The sequence below is a fragment of the Erpetoichthys calabaricus genome, chromosome 16, assembly GCF_900747795.2.
Source record: "Erpetoichthys calabaricus chromosome 16, fErpCal1.3, whole genome shotgun sequence".
NCBI lineage: Eukaryota > Metazoa > Chordata > Cladistia > Polypteriformes > Polypteridae > Erpetoichthys > Erpetoichthys calabaricus.
In genome coordinates, this window is record NC_041409.2 from 88,127,959 (window position 1) to 88,154,053 (window position 26,095).

General features: G+C 37.2%; 1 protein-coding gene across 3 annotated transcripts in view; it reads right to left on the reverse strand.

Annotated features, from left to right (window-relative positions):
• Positions 1–26,095, reverse strand: part of mideasb (mitotic deacetylase associated SANT domain protein b) — a 106,066-nt gene that overhangs the window by 39,321 nt on the left and 40,650 nt on the right. For all 3 annotated transcript variants that reach the window (XM_028822321.2, XM_028822322.2, XM_028822319.2), the window contains exons 2-4: positions 15,160–16,752; positions 4,823–5,122; positions 830–1,166 (exon numbers count right to left, since the gene is read on the reverse strand). In XM_028822321.2, the coding sequence (XP_028678154.1) occupies positions 830–1,166; positions 4,823–5,122; positions 15,160–16,491 (1,969 nt within the window). In that variant the 5' untranslated portion in view covers positions 16,492–16,752. The remainder of the gene's footprint in view (positions 1–829; positions 1,167–4,822; positions 5,123–15,159; positions 16,753–26,095) is intronic.

Consider the following 26,095-nt stretch of genomic DNA (forward strand, 5'->3'; position numbering starts at 1 on the left):
TTACCAGTTTGTAGCTTAAAAAGTACACTAGAGTAAAATTTACAATTAGTTAATAAACAAGAAGGCATTATGGCTAGTATGCTCAAAACCTCAGTGATAATAAACTATACCTCTTACTCAAGGGATAAGGACACAATGCATGTGAATAATATGCTTAGTCTATATGCAATGCAGCATAAATGGTTAAGATACAACTTATGGAATAAACTAGTTCATACAGGCAAGGCATGCGACTGCATATTGTAAAATATCTTTAAGGTATTCTACTGGAAACAGATACAAAACATATGGCAAAAATGTGTATTACTAAGACAGAGTTACTTTGCTGAAGAGTAGGCCCTCTATATGGATAATAATGATTTGTAGTTTCTATTTATTCCTCCCTACTTATATAAAAAAAAACACAATACAACCCTTTATATAAAATAATTATCCATTTCCAAGTTCTTCTAGAATATTTATCTCGGTATGTTTATGCCAAATCTAATAGACAACATGAAATGAATTAAGCCTCAGATGAAGTTATCGATAGTCGCAGATCACAAACCACATGGTAATTTTATACAGTAGTCGACTCCACAGTGTTTATTTAGTTTTTCAACTAATCTTCTACAATACAGTATTTTCCAAAATAAAGATAAGCATGAAAACCTTTATAAGTTTTAAATAGTCCCTTTCTTGTGAATGTTAATTATAAAAGGACAGTCCTGAGTCAATCTGTGTAAGCTTCTGTACAGGAATTTTAAGCATTAAAATTTCTGCCTTAATTTTCAAATATGACACACTTTTGTAGAAATAATAAATCAAAAAAAGAAAATTATGAGCTTACTGGATCGAAGAAGACTGCGTGTTGCAGATTTTGGGGTGGCAGCTGGTGGAACAGGGAGACTGCTGGAGCTGGATGACAGGAAAGCAGAAAAATAGAGGCCTGAGCCTTCGCGAACAGGGCTAAGAATAGGAGGTGGGGTATAAGGGGGAAGGACCAAGGGGTTATCTGCGAGCCGCACTGGAGAACGGAGGTGGCTTTGATAGGGAGTAATATTGGAGTACACAGGAGGGGTAATAAATGGGCCTGTTTTCGGAGGGATGAATAGTGGCTCTGGGCGAGGTCGTCGTTTTGATTTAATTCCAGATTTTCCTTCATCATCTTTGGAAACTTCTTCATCCTAGAGACAAAAAGAAAGTTTATAAACCAAATCAAAAATGGAAATGATCTAGTATTAGATAAGTTGATACCGTTACACAAAGTATGGAGGTCTTTTATTTTTCCTCAAATTTGGCAATACATGGATTCATGAGATATTTACCAGACAACATTACAATATATTTAGTTTCACAAACCTTATCTAAAACGCTGAAAATAACATTTAGATGCTTCACACAAATGATAACGGTGCTTCCCAAAAGGTTTTTTTTTTTTTTTTAGAAAGAGTGCAGGCCCTATTCATATTGCTGTTGCGACCACATAAAATTCACTATTCAGCAACAAGGTAGAAACACAATTTTATTCTATAAAAGAACACAATGCAGGAAAATTTTACACATTTGCATGGATGATCAACTACTATTACAAAAGTGAAATATAATACTGAACTATAGGTCTCTGTGGTCCACTCATGACCTATAAAGCACAAAAGGTGATTGTCTGCACATCAAAAAAATGCAATATGGGATGGATATTTTCCAAATATCATTTATATAGGATCTTAAACTTTCAAATTTTAAGCAATAAGACAATAAACACATTTGTTTGTTCTATTTGTTCAATCGGACATTATTTATCAAGTAGGAAAAAATAAGACATTGTATGTATTATGGTACTCTTCCATTGCCGAAGAGAGTGGTACAGCGTCTGAGTTAACACTGACATTGGCATAGGGAAGGGGAATTCATGGTAACTTATTACTAGCAACTTCCTTACTATCTATCCATTATATATATATATATATATATATATATATATATATATATATATATATATATATAAATTCTTTACGCGTTTGAAACGGAAATTACGTATGAGCGTTTGAAATGGAAATTACATATGACCACAGAGGAACAGGAAAAACATTCTTAATAAACCCAATTCTTGCCGAGAGAAAATCCAATTTGCAACACACGCAAGGGCTCTGGAAAGCCAAAAGTCTTGCAACATTCAAAGATAATAATTTGGGATGAGTGCACCATGGTACATAAAAGAGCTTATGAAGCCTTGAACCGAACAATGCAAGATCTCAGAGATCCTACCAAAATAATGGGAGGTACTGTCATTTGACTCGCAGGAGATTTTCGTCAAACATTACCAGTTATTCCACGAGGGACACCAGCAGATGAACTCAACGCATATTTAAAATCCATGCTTCTCCCACGGTTAGTTATGTGTCGTGTGTTCTCGGGTAGGTACACCAAAAAATGTATACATTTATGCACGTAATGGGCAAACAAAAAATGTAGTACACCCAAAAGCACTGCAGTAGTACTCAATGTATCTTTACTTCTTTAATGTTAATGTTTTACTGTTTAATAATTTATACGCTTCTTATATGTTGTTCAAATTCTTTTATCAAAATACCAGTAACGGCACACTGCACAATAATGTGCAGTGAATACACTTGACTTGAGCATTCATAGTATTCATCCTCTTTCTCTGTACATTTAGTATTCGTTTGCTCAGCGGTTGATGTGCTTGCTGCTTCCTGAGCAGCTCTTCTTTACTTCAACCTAGCGGCCTGCTGCTTCTCTTTCGTCGGCATCTTTTCGCGTTAAAACTGATTAAGTTAGTTTTTGTGTTGCAATTACTTAGTACGTTTTCTTTAACATTTCACTTAATCTGCCACTTAAATCTTCAATCTGCTTCAAGAATGATTAGCGAAGGTGGTAGGGAATGAGAACGGCGCCCGTACACATATGCCGCACGGCCGCCGTGCTGCGCGCTGCCGAGAGTTGATTCTACAATAAAATAAAATAAAAAGAGTATTAAAATCATCACCCCGTAACCGGATAGTAGACATCACGTAGTATATGTGTACCAAATTTCAAGTCAATAGGTGAAACGGTTTGCGAGCTACAGTTGATTTAAAATCCTTGACAGAAAAACAAACAGCCACAGTAGCGTATTATTAAGATTTTACTGTTTAATAATTTTTATTTATCTGCAATGTGCTTCTTATATATTACTTCATATTCTCATATGAATAAGGATGTTAATAATGTTGTTTATATTGATTTCTATGTTATTGTAAATCCTCTTTATTTGTTGAAAAATAAAATTGGCAATTAAACTTATTTTATAAATACTACATTTTATTTTTTTCCCCTTGCACTCAGTTAGCGAAGCCACTGGATAATCAGCTAGTTCATTAATAAAAATGAACTACATGTTAAATACTGAAATCAGAAATACTCTGTTATTTATAAATATAAAAGGGGACTTTTACTCCCCACGTGGACTGTCCTACACAAACTTAAAGACTGTAGCAGCTTTCATGACTGGATGTAAAAACTGAATGTAAGAGAAAAAACACAAAGTGATTCATATTAGGCTCTCTTAAAAAGATTAAATATGAATTAATATTAATTCACAATAATCACTCTTTTTCTGACCAAATTTTTATTGAAGTATGGTAAAAAAAAAAAAAATTTGGATTCAAATTAATAAATATTCAACTGTAAATCCCAAACTGCAAGTAAAGTAAAGAAACATGAGCAGGTATCTCACATCAGCAACCCTAGTGACAACCTTGCAAGACTTTTATTACCTCAAGTTTCCACTTAAAAGAAGTATGCTGAAATTTGCTTCAGGTCACTATGCTCCGATGTCGTACCACTCAACAACTTCATTTAGTCAAATATTTCATTATACACGGCACTAAAATACAGACCACAATCGTTCAGCTGGGCAACACTTTTGTTTATTTTATATAAAATGTGTCATCTGCAACCGCCGGACTATTTCAACTAACATAAATCTCTATGAATTATGTTAATCTGAAAGGACACATCTAGCGTCACACTTGAAACCAATTTATACCGAAAACATCCTATCAGTATAACATTAAGATCATTTATTTTATAAGGAATTTACTTTTGTATGTGATCGGTCACTACAATGCAAATTTCCTCTTAATTCTCTCTATGCAACACCAAAAAAAACACAGCTGCATACTCTGTCCCTGGTAAGAATGTCCGGGAAAAAAAATGCATAGCATTCAGGCATTTAGACATCTTGAAGAAAAAAAAATAAATGTGATCTGCGAGTTGGAACCAATATGTGTGTGTATGAGATATATCTATCTATATAAACACAAAAACACACACACACACATAAGCAAAGTACTGTTTAGCAATGTCTAACAACACTTGTGGCTGTCTGTGATCAGTGCACCATGCAGTGATAAATTATTGACAGTTGCAGATGATCCTTCTGGCATCCCTGAGAACTACAATGCAACAAACAAATTATCAAATAATTGAATTAGTAAATTCAGAGGACAGTGTAAAGGTGTGCTGATTTGGGTAATAGCCTGTAGAACACGAAATAAAAGTGTACATTAGACAGATGGAAAAAAGGAAATTAACTGTTTGGCTGAGCAAACACTAAGCTGGGCTGCTAGCACATTTTAGAAGTCAAGCCCTCTTCTAACTGTGAATTTATTATCTTACAAAGTCAAACAGATTAGGCAACCATGCATGAGATAAATTTAATTACTATTTGTTTCTTTCATTGCTAGTGCTACAGTAGTTAAGTACAGATTAGTCATTGAAGATGTTCAGCTGCTCTGTGAATGTAAAAATCCATCTGTGCAGACATAAAAAGAATTACCTGGTTTGTGCTTTCTGAGAGGGAATTCCTGAGGGATCTGCGCCGGGTGACAATGACTGAAGCCTTTTGCTCCAGTGGCCATCTGTCAGAAGGTCCAGTCCGCTGGCTCCCATCTTTCTCTACATCATCTTTTTCAAGTGAGGCATCAGTCACACGTTTTACTGGCACAGATACAGGGATGACCAAGGGCAGCAAGTTTTCATCCCGGGGTCGTTTAGCAGCCACTCCTTCTCCATCTAATCGTCCAGTGCCCCCTGTCGCCACCAGAGCAATGGAAGATCTGCTCTTGTCGTCCACCTCCTACAGACAGCAAGTATTAAACATTAATCCTACTGAGTTACATGTGTGAATTCTTCTGTTAACATTGCTTTGCTGATACGTAAAGACAAAAAAGCAATGTGATCTGATAACCAAATATTTGCTGGCTCTCTATATTAACTTTTATTACTTATATTTTTTAAGGATGACTTTGAATAGTGACATTCATGACAATCTGAAAATTTGTTTCATTTACAGCTTTACTCCTCCGTGCCTTCTTGTCTATGTTTAATTGTTAAGCTTTCACTTTTTATTGTTATGAATGAATTCCCTGCCTAGCGTGGGCATGATTAACAGGACCATGAATTTCAGTTACACTGAAGTATAGTTTTCAACTGACATAGTTATCTTGGTGACTCATAACAACCCCCACAATGCAGGACATTGTTTGTAGCCATTACTTGTATATTCAGACCTATTATAAGAATAATAACAATAATTCATTACATTTATGTAGCGCTTTTCTCAGTACTCAAAGCGCTATACACACAGGGAGGAACCGGGAAGCGAACCTACAATCTACTTACTGCAAAGCAGCAGCACTACCACTGCGCCACCTGTCAGGACATACACCACTACAGCATTCTGAAACAAAGGACAGTGTGTTTTTATAATTTTTTATTTTACCTTTAATAAACACAGTCGAAGATTTGCCTTCCTGCCTCACAGACTGAGGTGTCTCATTCTTTGTCTATGTGGACTTAGCATCTAGCTCTCCCTACGTCTGCATAGGTGTTCTCACAGTTCTCCCAATTCCACATTCCAAAAGACAAAAAGGGTGGAACCACCAGAGACATAACAATGAATCTTTGCAAGTGTGTCTTGCAATAGACTGGAAGCATTTAGGGTTATATTCCAATCTAATGCATAATAATACTTAAATACTGCAATTCCTGGTGCACTCATATTTCTACAACTATAGTAAAGTTAAAAAAAATTATGGGAACATACTAAGCCCTAAAAATATTTTTGCATAAACGGGGTTATCAGATCACAATTAGGACAGTATGGCAGAGTAATGGTCAGAGCAGTTACCTCATGGTTCAAATGCTGATCTGGTCATAGTCTGTGCCCTCCTAGTTTCCATGTACCTGTTTATGTTTATACTTTAGAAGTTCAGTCTTCCTCCAGCATCACAAAGTGGTGCTGTTGAGGCTATCAGAGAACCTTTCCCTGGTGTGAGTCTGCGCCTGCACAATTTAGGTTAATTGACACAGGATGAATGAGTATGTTGGTTTCTGCTTTGTACCCGATATTACCAGGGTATTCTCGGTCACCCATAATCGTAAATTTGGATTAGACATGGATTAAAAACAAGTGGGTTGATGAGGACTTCATCAGGCATAAATTGTCAGATAGGATCTTTCACAGGGAACAGGATAATGCCTAATTTTAAAAAGATGGGACCTAATGAGCTCATATGTCCACAGGCAATTAAAAAAAGTTGTTTTTTTCCCCCCAGTGGATGGCATGTTTCCAAGATACATATCAGAAGACTGAAATATAAAGAAAATTCATCTTTTATCTATATATTGTTGTTGCCAGCCAGTGGGTAGTATGGGCTAGTGCTGTAATCAAGAGCATAATGCAGGAGCAAGAGTAACCAGCCAATAAGAGTGACTGGTATCCTTTCCACTGGCTTTGCAATTACTCTTCCCCTAGATTTCTCTACATTTTTAAAAATAATTTATTTTGTTGTTTTTTAAATCTTAAGCGGGTTAGAAAATGACATTACATGTGTAATGAGTCACTTATGCTTTGCCAGGTTCCTCACCACCAGCATCAGCCGTAACACCTGCACTTCAAAACAGGTCATCCACCTTAAGCTAAGCATGTTCAGACCCGGTCAGTACTTGGATGGGAGCCCATCTAGGATAAGACTGGATTGCTGTTGGAAGAGGTGTTGGTGAGGCCAGCAGGGGGCGGTCCTTTGTATGAAACTTAAAACCAAGGTCCTGACTCTCTCTGGTCATTAAAGATCCCTGGGCATCCTTCATAAAGAGCAGAGTGTATCCCAATGTCCAGGCTAAATTGCCCATCACAGCCTAGTCATTCTGGCCCCCTAATCATCCCCTGTCTCAAAACGTGTCTCTCTCACTCACTACTTCACCAACTAACAGCTAATGTGTTGTGAGCGTACTGGTGCAAAAATGGCTGCTGTCACTCCAAGTGGATGCTACACATTAGTGGTGGTTAAGTGCCCCCCCCCCCCCCCCCCCCCCCCAAATCATCATCAGCATCACATATCACCTTCCCTCTACCATTGAGACAGCAAAGAAAGAAAGACAAGGATAATTTAATGTTATTGTTCAAAGAAGTTGAATTGTGAAAAAGGTTAGTAACAGTTTGGCATGCTCAGATTATTGAGTACAACATTACCATAATACTCATGAATGCATGCTAAAGTCTAAAGAACTTTTGGACTGCTCCCTATAAGAAGCATTTTTTTTTTTTTGAAGATTAAGCAATGCAAGATATTTCTTCCCATAATATAATGGAACGTGAAATAAGATTCCTCCAGCTGAGCAAAATAAAATAGTGCAAGCAGTGTACTGAAAATTGTTATTATTATAGAGCGTTGGGGGAAAGGATCAGGCATCCCAGTCAGGGAGGAGCACAGGTTATTACCAGGATGGGAGGCCAGAGAGGAGTGATGGGATGGATTGACTAGCTGCACGGAGAGATAAAATAATGGACAGACCTGAATAAGCCAAAACGTTTGAGTGGTTCCCTCCCCCATGGGCTAGGTGGCAGTGGTCCTTGTATGAGAACCCAGTCGGGACACCAGCAGAGGTACCTGTAGAGATGGGAGTCCGGAAGTGCAGCCTTGTAAGGGTGCCTTGGGATCAATAGAGTGCGGTGTCAGGGAAGGACTTCCTTACTTTCATTATGGTCCAGAAGTGCTTTCTGGAAGACGTGGTGTGGCTCTGGAAGCATTCCCAAGTCTAGCATAAAAGGAAGCCCGCTGCCATTAATGGAGGATTCAGAGGCAGGAGGAACTGGGCAAAACTCGGAGGTGGAGGAGGAAGAATTGTTGTGCAAGAAGTGCCAAAAATGAATACAAATCCTTGATTTTATTTGTACAGTGTGTGCTCTATTGTTATGTCTGTGGCTCAGGGGTCTCTGGTGCACCCTTGTGGTTACAGCGTTCATTAAGTTCCAACATACCATCAAACAGAGTTGCGTGGATTAGGAATTATTGTGATGCAAAGACTATGATAAACAATCAAATGATTTTATTTCAAAACGCTCTCAATAAGTCACATTCACAAAGTATGTAACACAGTGAAACAGGTGTCTGACAACATCTTTCCCAATTAGGATCTTGATCTGGACACATGTTGAATAGTCTGAGTTAAGTATACAATATAAAAGTTTGTGTTAAATTAAACCATGAGACACAATGAGTGCGTCTTTATCAGAAGAGGAGTTCTATTCATAATTTTAAAATCTTACTGGAAGGACTCAAAGACTCCCAATGCTGTCACTGGCGGTCTAATTGTAAACTTTCTTGAATGCACTGATGCAGTTTCTTTATTATATCTAGTAAGTATGGTCTGCATGAAGATATGGAGGTAAAGTTAGGAAGGTTGCTCAGGTTTCTTTGAGCAGTTGCTAACTTGTTTAAAATAACAGAAAGGTGCTTATGTATGATTTTTAGGTCAAAGCACTTTAAAGTAATCCAACACAATGTCCATATGCAACTCTCTACAGGTCCCAATATTAAGCAAAGTCCACATTTTGAACTTTAGGGGATTTGTTGATTTTACAAGGGTGCGATTGTAAATAACATCTCAGCCTTAAAGTGAGCCTTGCATGGCTACAATATTAAAAGTGAGTGTTTAACCACTAAATTTCTATGTTGCTTTCAATAATTTTTCAAGATGTTACTACTGGGTTTAACAAGTAGGAAGAGCATGTGTCCTGGATGTAAAGAAGCTGTTTAAGTAGTTTACTGTTAGGTTAAATATGCAGTACAGTAGGCATGCATAACGAGATGAGATGAGTAAAACAATACTGAGTATTCTGTCCCATCAATCCACAAGCTTTCTGTGAATCGGGTTATGCTAATATGTGGTGAATATTTCAGATGCATGACACAAAAGTCTAAGCTAAGAAATCACGAGCAACACCCATTACATGCCATAATGTACATCACATTTCATAAAATTGAGGAAGTAATATCATCTTGCTGCAACTTCTAAATAGACTGTTAATTTTCTCCCAGTTCTGCAATATTATGGGAACATTTGAGTTTCTATGGCAGAAGATGGGGGCATTTTTAGGCCACAAAGAAAAGAAAAAAAAAAACAAAGAAAAATACCAAAAGGTAAATGTTGGAAACTAGAAAGTTATTTATATTAAGTAAAAGCTAAATGATAGAATACTAAATATTTATTTCCTTGGTACAAACAAGTTTTGTACATGTAAGCAGCAACACATAACCAATCAGACAGATTACATAAGAAACAGGAAGCGAAACTTACACTCAAGTCATATTTATGATTTTCTCCAAACAAGAAGTATATAGCATCCTCTATAAAACTTTTCCAAGCTGAACAGACTGGGTTATGACAAAATTCACTTAATTTTATGCAATCCTTTATGTAGAGTGACATATCTACCCCTCTCTGATTTCTTCATTATTACATATTAATGCTACATATATAAAAGTGTGTACAGATTATTCTTTTTACTGTCCTTTTATTGATTTTGAGCAAAACAGATAATACTTTACTTAGAAATAACTTTATACACATTTATACACTACTGGCCAGAAGTTTTAGAACACCTCAGTTTTTCAGATTTCATGGAAATGCACTCAGTTTAATGTTTCATGAAATCAAGGCATAGAACAAATAAACAATGAAAATAAAAAAAATAAGTCAAGGAATCCTCAAGTGTACAAAATTTTATTCAAATTTTTGATTCAACAAACTAGCCACCATTTGTTGATATAACAGCCAAACTGTGGTGACCCTTTTGATTCAAAATGACTGTGCAAGTTTCACAAACTCTGAATCCTTAGTAAAAGAACCCCAGACCATCACACTTCCTTCTCCATGTTTGACAGTTGGTGTCACACACCGAGGAACCATCCTTTCACCAACTCGATGGTGAACAAACACCCTGCGTGATGAACTGAAGATATTTTTCCAGTCTGCAGGAGTCCACAGCCACTAGTTCAAGGCCCTATTTTGTTCTTTAAGGAATGGCTTTCTTAACTGCCACTCACCCTGTCTCCTCTTCACAGTCAAAACTGAGACTTGCTTTTTTTGACCACTGTTAAGTGGTTGTGCTTGAGCTGGTGACCCTCAGAAACTTATCTTCTGATTGGGTTGTGACTTTGGGTATGCCAGATCTCTTCCTACCAGAGTTCCAAATTTCAATTCATTGGCCCATAAGACTTTCTTCCAGTCTGCAGTAGTCCACAGCTGGTATTTCAAGGCCCTATTTTGTCCTTTAAGGAATAGCTTTCTTAAATGGCACTCACCCTGTTAAACCTTTGGCACAACGTCTCCTCCTCACAGGAGAAACAGACTTGCTTTTTTCAACCTGTAGTGTGAAGTTGTGCTTGAAGCTGTTGTGCTGTGAGACGCCACATTGGTGACACTCAGAAACCTGTCTTCTGATCGAGTTGTGACTTTGGGTCTGCCAGATCTCTTCCTGTCAGAGTTTCTTCCAGTTTCCAATTGCCTTTGGATTGTGTAGGACACCAATGTAATCTTAGATTTTTTGGGAGTTTCTCTAAATGAAAGGCCTACACTTCTAAAGGTAATAATGTTCTGTCTCATTTCATTTAATTGCATTTTCTTGCCATTATAATTGAACTATTGTCCACGTAGTACTTCAGAGGGTATAGTAATACAGCCTGTTCCAACTTTGCTTTAAGACACACAGAGGGTTTTTAAGTATTCAACACAAGTTGGAACACCTGTGCAAATTGTTTGATTTAACTTGCAAGGCTTCATTTACTTCAATTGCTGCAGAACATCTGTAGGTTGTAACCTATTAGTTGTTCCTTGAAGAAGGCCCATTTGTAATATTCTGAAATTTCCCATTTTCAGATTTTGCTAACTTAAACTTCAAATTTAAACTTCTGGCAGTATAACACTTATCTTTTCACCATTTTAGGTCATTTATTCCATTTCAATTGATTAAATTTTAAGACAAACTGGAAGTACTGATTAAATCTGAAGACAAACTGGAAATACTGAGGTGTTCTAAAACTTCTGACAAGTAGTGTATATATTTAAGATGAAACAATTATTTGACCTTATCAATAAAATTAACAAAAATTTTGGAAAAATTTGCAGCACCGTGAAATGCAAAAAAAAGGGAATGATTTCCATAAAGCATTTGATTCTGCCAAACGGAGTCTGAAATTGGGCACTGCAGGGAACAAGATATCCACATTCACTCACTCATAATGCACAAATGTAGTGACGCCAATCACAAATAGCCTACTGATTTACAATGTAATGTTATGGACAACTATGGGAGAGAAAAAGAGCAACAAGATAAGAAACTTTACTAAAAGGTTAATATATTTTGCAATATTTTTCAGTAAAATTCAATGAAGGAGAAAACATCATCCTGCAAAGCCTATTTCCATTTTGTCTGCCTCAACACTTGGCTTTTCTCCTCTTAACTATTAGCATTTAGCAAACCACCTACCAAAACAAACTTGTAAACTTCCTTGCAGATCTCCTGTATGTGTTGCCTAAAAACAACTAAGAAACACTACTAACATTACAAATGAGAAATGATTATGCATTTCCTTACACTATTGTGAATGAATAATCTGAATGCACTATACGTTTTTGTAATGTATTAGTCACAATATTTGTAAAAATAACAAGCATATGAAATACCCATCTGGCCAGTAGCTTTCATACTACGACACCAGTAAAGGGTCAAATCACCATTCATGATTAGCTGTTAGCTACATTTATTCATTGAATTGGGTTAACTCTCTTCCCCCCTACCTTAGCACGGTTAACAAAAAGGATATGAAGGCACACAAACATTTTAGAGAACAACAGGTTTGGGATATTAAGGGTTTAAACTCCGCCACCTATTTTGAGATATTCTCTTGGCCTCATTGAATTTTAGATGTAAAATTTTTAGATTACAGAAGATGACAATATATTAGATGTAGTCAGGTTTGTAATTCGCATCTCCTGCTGTAAAGACATTGTCCTCTCCTAGAAAAAAGTGCGAGTCTAATCCAAGTAGAGAAGATCAACTAACTCAGAACTGTTGAAAAATACAGTTTAATGTAGTAAAGTGAAAAAGGGTTACACACAGGAAATAGAAACATCAATTATAAATACAGGATGGAAGACACTGTCTTATAGAAAGTAACCTCTGAAAATCTCTGGGTTTGCATTTGCACAACATTTACACTGTGTAAGCAATCTGCAGAAGTGATTAAAAAGGCAAATAAAATGTTAGGTTTTATGACAAAACCTGTTGAATAAAAATAAAGTAATGTTATGCTTAGATTATATAATGCACTAGTGAGACTGCATCTGGAGTATTGTGTGCAGTTATGGTCATCATTCTACAAAAAAAGATACTACAGCACTTGAAGCTGTGCAGAGGAGAGCATCCCAGGACTTAAGAACATGTCTTACTCTGACAGACTCAGAGAATTAAATCTATTAAAACAATCCCTAACCAGATTTAATAGAATAAAATAGATCTAATAGATTTAATCCCAGACAAGTAGATAGTGTTGGCATCAGGAAAGGCATCTAGCTGTAAAATAACTACCGAAACCTATAAAACATCAACCCTACATAGAAGTGGGAAAAAATAAAAAGGAAGAAGTTGTTGTCTCAAGCAGAGGACACTGCATGAGAATCAAATCCAGGTCTTCAAAATCAAAGGCACTGAAAGTTGATCCTGCAGAATCCTTTCAGCTTAAGGATGAATCACATACTTGAGGGCACCACTGGAAATTAAGGAGAATTGCATTTAGGACTGAAGCCAGGAAGCACTTCTGTACTTAGAGTTGTGGGAATCTGTAACTACCAAGACAAGGAGTTGAAGAAAAATCTTGACAACCTTAAAGAAGTTTTTGGGACAGCTTAGCTATTAGCTAAACACGTGAGCTTCGTGGACTGAAAGGCCTCCATTTGTTTTACCAAATTTGTTATGCTTTTATGTTTAGAGATAATATAACTGACTGACCAACTATTTGGGCAGTAACAGCGGTTTTACCATCACTATACCAGCCCATGGTGATGAAGAAAGAGCCAAAATCTCAGATAAAGCTTTCAATCTACTAATCACCATACATCTGTAACCTTATCTATGGTCACAAGCTCTGGACAATGACTTAAAGAATACAACTGTAGGAACAAGATCGCAAAATAGTCATTGTGAAGGACTGCTGGGCCCATTCTCTGTGTGCAGGTGTTAAATTCAGCAATACTAGACATGTAAATGGAACAGCTCTTTATCGAAATACAGAAGACCCAGGTGAGCTTCTTACTGGAATGTACAGTAATTGTAAAGTCTATTATATAAAGCTATACCTAGCAGAGCCAACTGGGAGAAAGACACCTCTCCATTCTAAATCTGTAAGTTCACATTTGTGTACAACAAATTTGTTTGCCAGATATCTGTGCAAATATGTTGTGTGTCTAGCTCCATCTGTTTGTACTTCACTAAATCCATGGTACCTGCTAATTCGGCAATTATTCAATTTTATCTTAAACACTTGTGTAAACATTTCAGAAACAAATTAGGTTTGTACCCTTCTGAGCCCCTTAATCTCTTAGGTACTAACCCCAAGCATGCCTAGGGCTCGGCATTTTATGTAAATATGGTTAACCCTGAGTATCTTGTATTGTTTGGGATAAGCAGGATTGATGGCATGTACACTATTAAGCCAAAATAAAGCTCGGGATATTGAGTATTCTGCTGTCATCTCAAGGATTAAATAACATCATGCTGCAAAAAAAAAAAATTACAGTGGAACCTCGGGTCACGAACTTTTGCATCTGTTCACGATCACACACTCGGGTGACGAACAAGCCAGTTTCCCTCCCGGTTCGTACGCACCGAGGATTTCCACACATGTTCAGTCTCCCCTGTGCATTCCCTGTGCAGCGAGCGAGCGCACAAGCGAGCCCAAGCAGAAGAACTAAACATTACAGAAGAAGTAAGTAAACATTGATGCTGGATCAAGTCTTTCATTATGCTTTAAAATTTACCATACAAACGATTCATTTTGAGATTATATACTGTTTTGCCATCATTAGTAGTATTATTATTAGTTATTATTTTTATTAATTAATACTATTATTATTTGTATCATTATTATACTTTTGAGATTTAATAAAAATGTAATGTTTCATGCCAAAAAATGCAATGCATTTTTCATGTTTTTTTTTTTAATAAAATGCAACGCTAATGAGGTTAAGATGGCCAGGTGTCATTTCAGTTATTATTATAGCAGATGCTGTGTTTACATACTACATTTCAGTCAACATGTCATGGGGGTTCTTTTCATGTCTTCTTTACAAGATCTTCAAATTTTAAGTGCCTGATATTACATCAGAAGTACATTTGTGAAAAAATGCTAAAGTCCATCTATTCATTTTCTAAAACCAGATTACTGTATTCCATATTGAAAACCCCAAAATAAAAAAGTATTTTTTTTTTTTTTTTTACTTGCATCAAAACTTTTTTCCATACCTCAGACTCTTTAGGGGTTCTGCAATGGCCCGGATACATTCCGACAAAAATAAACAGAATGACTTCCCTGCACTTTGATTCCATAGATGAAAGTGAACCCTTTCTCTTTGCAATCACTAACTGTAGAATTTGAAATGTGTTACTTTGGAAGAACGTGTTGCAAAGGATCATTCAAAGGTTTCATTCAAGAAAGGCCTTACACTTTAGCATGTTCAGACTTGCTCAGGTAAGCTGAGGGTGAAATGTCTTTAAAACAGTATTTATCATGAGGCAGATGTTAATAAAGGTGAGCAAAAAATAAAATGTACCTTCATGGCTGGATGAGGAATTGACTCCATTTCTGAAGCTTTCTGTGCTAAAGTGTGCAGGTTGACTTCCTGTGAGGACCTCCTTTTTCTTCTTGTGCTCTGGATTACTCCAACAGGAGCACCCGGGATGTCATCAGCTTTGGGGACTGCCCTGTCCTCAGAAGCTCCATTATGTATGGACAAAGCAGTGGTAGCATTACCAGTGCTAGGAACAGGAATGACTGAATGAGGATGGAAAGAGGTGCCTACTTGATTCCAGGACGGAAGAAAGGGGTTTCCATGGTTTTCTCCTTGGCTGGCAGCAACTGGAGGCACACTCTCCTTTGAAAGTCTGCGCGACCTCCTTGGCAGGGGGTAGTTTGAGGGTGGTTCTGTTTGTAGAGTACTGGAATACACATGAAGGTCAGAATTTAAGCTAGTAGGAGGAAACTGCCCCAAGGGCACTGAGAGAAGTGTCTGAGGTCCTATTGTCTGGGAAGCCAGGTGCTGCTGGGACTTTGGAAACATTGTATCAAGAATCTGGTTTTGCTGTGCCTGTTGCATCTGATGTTGAACCTGCTGATGAGATTTAGGCTGCCCAATATAGTCCATGTCTGGAGCAGACCTAGTCGACAAGACGGAAAAAAAACTGTGTGGCAGCTGTTGCTTTTGGGACCCAAATGCTACCTGAAAAGGTTGCAGGACCACAGCTGGCTGAGAAGGTACGGAACCGTGTTTTTGACTCTGGTGGAAAGGCTGAAACTGAGCTGCTGATCTGTTCAGCAGCTGCTGCTGCTGCTGCTGGTGTTGTTGTTGTTGTTGCTGCTGTTGTTGCTGCTGTTCCCACTCCATGTCTGAATGATTTGGGCCCCGATAGTTCTTAGCAGGATTTTGGACTAGCTGTGCCTTTTCCTGACCTCTTTTAGGTTGTTGTACAGCCTCATTACACAAGTTTGAGAAGACCTGAACACCAAAGCCTGGATTGCCTGCATGACTTTCCAAAGGATTGTTTCGGTAGAGAGGTATTTTTTGTCCCCAAAGTGCACCAGAACCACCCTGAGTCCAGTCATTTCCACCCTGGTTCCACTTCAAAGCGCCCATCTGTTGAACAGGATCTTTAGTCCTATCACCTTTCCCAGTGCTGTATATTACAGATGGAAAGAACCTAGATGACGCATCGGAAACATTCATGACACCTGGACCACTGTGAACTGTACTTTGTTGGCTGTAGTACATTTCTTCTTGCAGCTGTGGAGCATCCTTTAACTGCTCTGTGCCAGCCGTGGTATTAAAAAATGTAATTCGTTTGCCAGCCCTTGAAACCTTCTCCTTTGGCTGAGGAGGCAGGTTCATAGTGGTGATTAAGCAAGTCAGTACAGCAGATGCAGGAAAGAATCCCAAAAGGAAAACAGGACTGCAAGATTTGGGTAAAACACAGTCTGGCCTTGCACATCCGCCACCTTGTGCCAAAAAGGAAATCTCCCAAGTGGGGCTTATCACGTGTGAACGGGACACAGTTCAAAAAGCTCCATGATGCAAGTCTTTAGCCATTTCATGATTGAGCAGGTAAGGTAACAATGGATTCAGCACTGCCTCCAATTTGTCAGTCTCAGCCTGCAGTAAAGTAAAGAAAATCAGATGATTAACAAAAAGTAGTAATCTGGAAGTAGCTGTTCTTTGTTATTATGTGTTACCTGCATGGTGACTAAATACAAAATGTACATCATCTAACTGACTGCAAAGGTTAAAATAGAACACATTCATCCATGTCTGCATGAAGACAAGTAAACACAAAACTGAAAGGAAAACGGTTTAAATTTAGTAGCAGCCTAGACGAAATGAAACAATTAAGTACAGCTGATATTTAACAATATCATCTCAGCAATCCAAATCCCACATCCTACAAAGATACTTTTCCTTAGATAAAATTGCATATGAAGCCTGTGTTATCAGTATAGCAAACTACTCATATACCCACACACCCTTTGCAAAATGAAAGACGGATCTAACCTTTAATGTAAAAAAGTTATTTCTCACATATCAATTAGTACATAGATTTTTGTTGGCTGTATTTCATCAATTCATTTTTTTGGGTGTACTTATCCTACTAAAAGGGAGGGGGAAAGAGTTATGAAGGAACCAATGCTGGGAATGAAACAGCTCACTGCACAACACTTACACACACTACTATCTATCCATTCACTTAATTTGCTTTATTCATAACAGAAAAATCTATTCTGGCAGCAATGGCCAGAAGGCAACCCATCCATCCATCCATTTTCCAACCCGCTGAATCCGAACACAGGGTCACGGGGGTCTGCTGGAGCCAATCCCAGCCAACACAGGGCACAAGGCAGGGAACCAATCCTGGGCAGGGTGCCAACCCACCGCAGCCAGAAGGCAACCACCAAACCAAAATGAAATGCTAGTCCGGTGCTGAGCACATTCAATTGTACACACATAATCACTCGTACAGAACACAATCACTAGTACAGAACTAGAACTAACTAAAGTCTGCAATGAACCTAATATGGACACCTTTGAGATGGGCGAGGAAACAAGAGAACACAGAGAAAATCCACTAAACACCAATAGATTCTGCAAATTCCTCATGGATAGCATCAAGGACAAAAGTGCAGCAAGTACCATGGAGCTCTTAGGCACCAATGCTAACTGCGTCCATCTGCAAGCTCTAGACTAGATTCCAGCATGCCTAATATCACAGATGAAGCATAAAGGTAAAATGGAAAGGCATAAACCTTAAACTAGATTCAATCAGTTTTTTTATGAGAAAACAGCACATACATACAGACTTCCTGTAATAACAATGGGTTACGTAACTCTAAAAAAAATCTGCAGTTTGTATGCATGTCTGTAATTTCCTCATTCTGACTGCTTTTACTTCTCATATGCCATATTTCTTTTTTTATTTTTGAGGCACTCATATGGTTCAGGTTCATAGTTTAGCTGTGTGCCAACCGAGCTTAAAATTTCTTGCAGTTCACAGAGAGGGAGAAATCCCCCTAATGCCGTAACAAATGGGGGAGGGGCACACTTTACTGGCTTGGGGGATTTTGGTACAGGGCTTATGAAGAATTATTAGATCACCATGAACAAACTGATCTATCTTTACATGTGCACATAAAAAAGTATTCTCTCACAATTTTTATCCAATAGCTGAAACTAAAATCAATACAATAATGCTTGATTTTTTTTTTTTGTTATCAGTGAGCTGCCAAATACCAAGATAATTCAGATAGAAAAGAGCTTGTGTAAATAAAACTAACAAAATTTTAAAAAAAAAAACTTCTCAAAAAAAATTGCCTCAACATGTTTGTTACTTTTCATTTTGTGTCAGTATATGGAGAAGACATTAGCTGGCTAGTAATTAATTTTAATATCAAATGTCACAAACACATGCCACTTTAACATTTCAAAACACTACCTTCTTGCTTAGATTTGTCCCAACTTAAAAGCTCCCTCTGTAAAATCCAATTTGTCAATTTAAATTATTATTACTGCAGAATTCCTGCTCGTGTTTTTTTGTTTTGTTTTTGCAAGATACCTCACAAAAGTGATCAGACGTTGTTATTTCTTATGCCTGTTTGTTTATGAATTCAGAGTTAGCTGAACTGTGCAAGTGCAGTAATTAGTAATTGGAGACACCATTTCATATAATTCAGTACCGCTCAAATCTGTGTCTTATGTGCTTTAACTATGTTAGTTGCATTTTTAATTACGTTAGTCACATAGTAACCCCTGCTAAGTGTGTCTCTCTGTGGTTATGTGCTTCCACTAACACATTATATATCAACTAACTGTTGAAGTTTACCACACAAATGTTGGGTCAATGTGAAATTTTTCAAACACTAACTAAATGTATGTTATTTTGGAAGGAACATATGGAGCAGCTTATTTTGTCAACTTTGTTGACAGACATGTGGGTGTATTGAAGGCGGTGGTGCTCAGACCAAGGTGCTTTATTAAAGAACTGATCATCTAGCTACTATTTGAATTCACTCAAATGTGTGACACTACAAGGTGAAATGATGACCACTGACAGTTAATTGGTCACATCACGTTGTCAAAGCATGCATGAGCTGTATTCAGTACTTTTATTTCTAAGCTAATTCCACAATGAGATAAAACAGGCAAAATTTCCTTAAATGCAAATTGGTGTTTTTTTTTCTGTTTTTTGCTTTAGAAAGTTAAGCAACACTGGATTTTCAAATAATAAGCAGAAAACTTGCAGTCCCATGCTGAAATTCAAGACCTGATCGATCCCATCCAAAGAAAGGTTGCGATAGCTTTGCTCTTCTTTTTAAACTATCATCATGAAAATCACTACAGAGTCAGGCAAAGCCTTGCACAGCAACAGCTCAGTTACAATATCACACTGCCTTTTGCAGTTAAGTTACATTCTAGCAGTACAACACTAAGGAGACACAAACGAGAGAGGCACAAGTCCCAGCTAGTGAACGCTCAAGTAATCTCCTCATTCATGTTATTACCTTCAGCCTCATCTAAGAGAGAGAATGACATAGACCACTGTGGTCCTGAATCTGCAGAAACTCAAACAATTTTTCCTTTTCAAGACACCATAAACTGACAGTGAAGGGAGGTTAAACTAAATGTGACCAAAGGAGAACAATGAATGATCGCTTATTTTTTTCAACTTTACAGCTGCCCTCCATTATTTTGTATTATATGTCATGTATTTTCAGCCTAATAAATATTATTTGAGCTTTTCCCTTATCTTCTTGTAGAGTAGAATTATAATGTATTGTTCTTCGAAGATAGATTAAAAATATTTATACTTAATAACTCTGCCTTTTGTGTTTCTGCCAAGACACTCTGGCTTCCTGTTACTGCGATAAGGACACAGCTTGAAATGTAGGATAATAAGTAGTTTTTCTAGCCGTGTACAGTGCTAAATATTTCTTTGCAAACTACCTAGTGCAGGTGAAGAGTCATGCATTTAAACATGGACACACCTGAAAAATACTGCTCTAAGAATTTGCATTACTTGAAATTAGCTTTATTGCACAACTCTAATCTGCAAAATATTAAATGTAAAACTACAGGAAAATGTGCCTCAAAGCAGGCTGCACGGAGGAAATCCAGCAGCATAACAGACAAATCCATCTTCGAAATACGTGAAAACTAAAGAACTATTTCATGCAGATCTCAAGAGTAAAGGAGATTTTCAATTCTTGTATTTTCAATACTATACTGAATCTGTAATGCAATGGCCTAAAGACCTTTTTCTTTTTAAGTTACTAGATATCTGACATACAGTAACAGCTGAAACATTTTATATTTACACTATTTTGATTTTCTAAAGCAACTTGTATAAAAAGAAAAAAAGAAAAGAAAAATCACAAGTGAATGTTAGGGTTATTCCCACACTGTTAAAATGCGAGCGCTGTTTAGGTTTAATGACTACCTCAGGGTAACCGAGATAATGAGTGGCAGTTTAGACGAACAGTCTCTTCTTTGTACATTCCAACACCTTAACCACTATGCTACAATTACTACCCCTACCCCACAACCAAGCCAAGAAAAGAATGCACATTCTACAATTGTGTGGGTTTGGTCAACACTTAAAGACATGGCATTAGAGTGACTAGGGTCTCTAAATCTCTCCGGATTTATGAGTGAAAGTGGACAAGTGTGTGATCAAAATGGCACCTCTACCTAGGACTGGTCCATTCACACCTTACTCTAATTACTATCAGTTTGTCAACCTTTATCAGTAAAATTGGGCAATCAGTAAAACTTGGCAACAGATAAATATCCTTTTTAATTAGTACAGAAGCAAATTATAGTTGTCTTTCATCTGGACTTTGTATAATGTTGCTCATCCATCTAGAGTTTCAAGGTGACGGGTCACCAACTCATTCCATCTGTTTTGCAAGGTTTCTTTTTTATTTTATTTTTTTAAATAAAAAAAACTGCTCTTCAATTAAAACAATACATTCAAGGTTAAATACTGCTCAAAACAATAAAATAAAAAGTCTGAATTAGCATCAGCTTCCCTAAATTTCTTTTTAAACAAGAATTTATCATAAACAGGAGCAATTGCTTCAAATATCTGAAATATTCAAATGTGTTCTTCAATTTAAATGTTTAAAGTCTAAATATTCTGATTGTAGTAGAGCCCTGCCATTTTTCAACCTCTAGGTGAGGTCCATATACAGTACAGCTAGATTCCTGATAAAAAATTAAAAAAAACATCTTACTTGTTATCACTGACCTTGAAATAGTCTAAAATGATACCCCACAGACTTATTTTTGAAATTTGTCATTTTAACCTTCTAGGTGTGGCTTGTAAAGTGCTAGGACCACTGGAAAAGACTCAAAAATCAAAATATGATATATTTATGATCAGCAACCATGAAATAGCATAAAACAACAGTGCACTTGCCTATACTACCGTTGCCCATTTTTTTCAATGTTCTGTGAAAAGGATAACTTTGACCTTCTTATATCTTCTGGGGGTAAGATGATGTGGCATGCACAACTTCTAGTCCTTGTGATTATATTTGAAGACACCCATTGGTTAATGTTTCGATATATGGGTGCAATGTTCTGCATAAAATAGGGTCCAGAAACTAGTGTTTTTATGTCTAGAAGGCCAAAAATAGGGGGAACCCCAAAAATCTTGAAGTTTTGTGTTAACTAGACATCAAGGCAAGTCGAATGGCATATCATATGTTGGAATTTCTCGTACCAGTGAATCAGAAGGTGCTGGGCAAAAAAAAAAAAACCTAAAGTGATTTCAAAATGTTTCGTAATTCTTACAAAAGAAAATGTAGACACTATTTGTATTAAATTGTTTTAAGTACTATTTTAAAAACACATTTTTAAAACAGTAAAGTTAAATGTTAGTTGCAATGAATTAAAACTAAAACGGATATTTTGTTGTCTTGTAGTTTTAACACATTTCTGCTATTATGTACATACAGTGCAGGGACCGACTAATATTTCATTGTAGCATGCATGAATCTTATCTTGCCTATATTATGACTTTATATTAAATATAATATAATGTCCGTAAGGATCATGCTATAGAAAAATAAAGATGAAGCAATTATTTTGATAAACACAGCATACCCAATTCAGAAATATTTCTGGAAAGCAGACTCAAAACAATAAATACTAATAATATTATCTTTCATTCTGGTCAGGGTAATTTAACTTTTCATTTTACATATATGCATAATGTTTAGCACTGCTCCAGGAACAAATTTCAAGCCAGGAGAATATTCTGTGTTTAATCTGCATATTCTTCTTGTGTTTTAATTTTCTGCCATATAAAAGGGACATGCACAACAGGTTTGAAGGCATTAAGTGTGTACTGCTATGGGCTTGTATCTAGGGGTAGTTCTACTTTAGGCCTTATGCTGGAAGGACAGGCTATAGGTTCCCAGTTGTCCTGCAAAGGAAGAAGTATGTTAAAATAACAAATGGATCGATTCATTTTCCACATCAACTGTATCACTTCTTTGAAATCCATATAGGTTTGTAAGAAGTAGCCCACCTGATACGTTTGCTAGTATTACAGCATGAAAAGTTAGCATATTTACTGAAACCAGTAATCTACAATATATAATGAAAGAATATTAGTTTTGTATGAGTTGTGTGTGAAATTACATGTCACTCCCATGTCTATGCAATTTCTACACCCCACCCTATGTCGTCCCCCCCCCGCCCCCACAATGCAACATGTACATAGACAGTAAATCATTCCAGTATGTGTGTATAAGATGGATAGCATGCAAGTTCACCATCTGACAGACTGGCATTCTGCTTCATCAGAGTGCCAGTTGCTGCTAGAACGGAACTGACAGACACTGTTAATCACATGACAGACATAGGTGATAGCTCTAAACAATTTCTAAAAAAATTAAAAACTGTTATTACTAGAAGTAGTACAATGGTAAAGGGATTAACAAGGCAAGGTTGTTGTGTGGAATTTGGGTGTACTTTATTGTTTTCTCCAAGACCTGCTTTTGATGTCCCACACTGCAAACTAGTGATTGACTCTATATTGGCCTGGTGTGAGCAAATATATGTGTGCATGTATATGTGCGCAATTGCAAGTGTGTCCGGTGAGAGCAAACATATGTGTGCATGTATATGTGCGCAATTGCAAGTGTGTCCGGTGATGGGTGACAGCCCATTCAAGACTGGATCCTACCTTGCACCAAATGACTATTAACTTCATTTCTGAGAAGGTGATGACATGTTTGAGGTGCAGAAGGAAAGTCATGAAAATACAAAGTCTGTTGTGAAGTGAAAGTGACATTAAAGAGAATTTTATTCTGAGAATTATTTGGTTATTGTATGTTGGTCTTAAAACTCCTGAAAACATTCTTGAGGAATTGTCTGTGAGGTTGGGTTAGAATGTCAGTGCCATTGCTTTGGAAGATTTCAGTCAGTCACCTATGCCAACTGTTAGGCTAATTCTGGTTTTAATTAGTTAGAGAGTTGTTTCCTGCTTCAAGCCTAATGCTTCTGGGATTGCCTTGGACTTAAACAACATGAAGCAAGTTTGGATAAGTCAAACGAAACTTGATGTTTGGAGAAAGTTTAAAGTGCACAAAGGTTTTTTTATGAGCCATACCCCAGTTCCGGGAATTAGGTAGGTATTTGGTTTTGCTGATTTAGGCCAAGTGAGGATGAAGCTGGCAATGGTTGTGCTGCTTTCTAATCCTTCTCCTTTTGTCAGTATGTGAATACGCACTAAATATGAAGCTGCAATGCTACATAAATACTGTTTAACCTGGAGCAAAGAGTATATTACATGTGCTTTAGGAACACAATATGAACTAGCTCTTACGGAGCTGAATGCCAGTCCGGAATATCCAGAACAATGGAGGTTTAAGCCCTTCTCATGCCTTAGCTGCACTAGTGTTACCTATATTTTGGCAAGAAATTGTTTTATACTATATCACAAAAAGACTTACACTAAAAGGTACTAAAACAAATTGAAGTTTACTGTAATGAAATGTGAGAGAAAAAAAGCCTAAGGGAAATTCACTTGCTTTATATAAAATGCAAAACATCAAGCATCTTTTTTTTTTTTCATAAGCAGATGGATTCTTATAAACGGAGACTAACTGTACAGCACTATCTGGGGAAAAAAGACTGATAGAAAAGTGGGCACCAACAGAAGAGACTTGCAGAACAAGGCAGGCAAATTAATCACTGTCATGGTACATTTTTCAATAAGCCTTTCATTCATTATAATACACACTAATGTTGTTTTTCAGTTTCTGCAAGAGGATTACACAGCTCAGCTTTACAGCTAAGAGCCCTGAAGAGCTGGGACAGCACTCACTCTCTTTTGTGGCTCAGATGACAGCTACAGAGAAAGATAAGTTACCAGGGAAAGCTATCACCACAAAAATAAATAAACATACATTACATTTAATGACTATATGCCCAATCAGTTAAAATACAACCATCAAAATAAACCCTAGAGTGTGTTATTTTAAGCTTTGTTATGAACTCTAGAGCATCTACAACCTTTTTAAACAAAATTATTTCAGTATTACAACCTGAATTACATAACATTTTATAAAGATATCTTAAAAATTCTACTCAGACTGTATCTCTGAATAAGAAAGTTGTTACCAAGATATATGCTGAAGAGGCAACTCCCTCACTTCTCAAATATAATACCGTACTTCCGTCACAGGTTGGGTCTTCCAAATCAACAGAAATGTGAAGTCTAAATCCAGCTATATTTTTGAGGAAGCAACTAAACCTGATATACCAGAAGCAATAGTGTGCAAAACAGTAAAAAGGACAGAAAAATACACAGTAAAAGAGAAAGATAGATAATGAGGCAAGCAAAATGAAAACAAACAAAAAAAATTGATTCTAGTACAAATCAGTTGCAAGGCAAACCACAATCCTTCCTCTTCTGAGGATTAGCTGTGTTCACAGATGCAAGGTCAGGTTTAGTGTTCATTATGTTCTAAGCCTAGAAAAAAACAACCCAGAAACAAAACATTCTGGGTGACCAAAACAAAAGGACCAGGAGAATCAGTAGGCATATCCTCACGTGCACATGCAAACATAGTTTACACTAGAAAACAAAAAGGTGACAATACATGCAAGTAGACTATGCCATCGAACATGAAAGAATACTGTACATGCATGACAAGATTCAAACAAATGTCTATTCAACCATCTGCGTACATCCAAGGACGGCAAGGTAGTTTCTACACATGGTGCCCAATTTCTAATGCAGTCTGCTGATTAATGCGGAGTCGATTTATTTGTCACCAGCTGAGTCGCCCGTTTTAACGAATGATTAGATTATGACTTCAGCGAGCGTTCGGTAATGCTTCAACCTGGGACTACTACTTTTGTATCTGGTAGTTTTCAAATCTTATATTTTTCAGTTTGGGCCAACAGCCTCCTTGATCAGAGCTCGGAATATCCGCAAGGCGATGTAGGGCAGAGCCCAACCAACCGCTAAGCCTCAATATGAAAGATGCTATACACACATCGAACGGGTACACATACTCGTTGTGCTGAGAAAAAAGTGCAAAGCCTCTAGGTAAAAGCACTGAAAAAAATGTCTACATGCATACCATTTAATACGCTGAACCGTCAGAACTTTATCCCATTTAACTGCGCGAAGGCTGCACGTGCTGTCAATGTGCGAACAAACTGCAGAGAATCAAACACGCAATCACCCGAATCCGCTCGACGGAAACTTACTCTCTTGCAAATATGTCTTGAAATATCCAAACTTTTTTTTAAGTGGACCAACGCTGACCCATTCCGAAATCTGTATATATAAATGCATAAAACAGCTTCGCACGAAAGAAACATACAGTACTGGCAAATAAACAAACCTTAGGGGCAGGTCCAGACGTTACTTGACAGCGTAACCTTTTGTATCGCGGGGGATTACCCTGTGTTTTGCTGTTTGCAC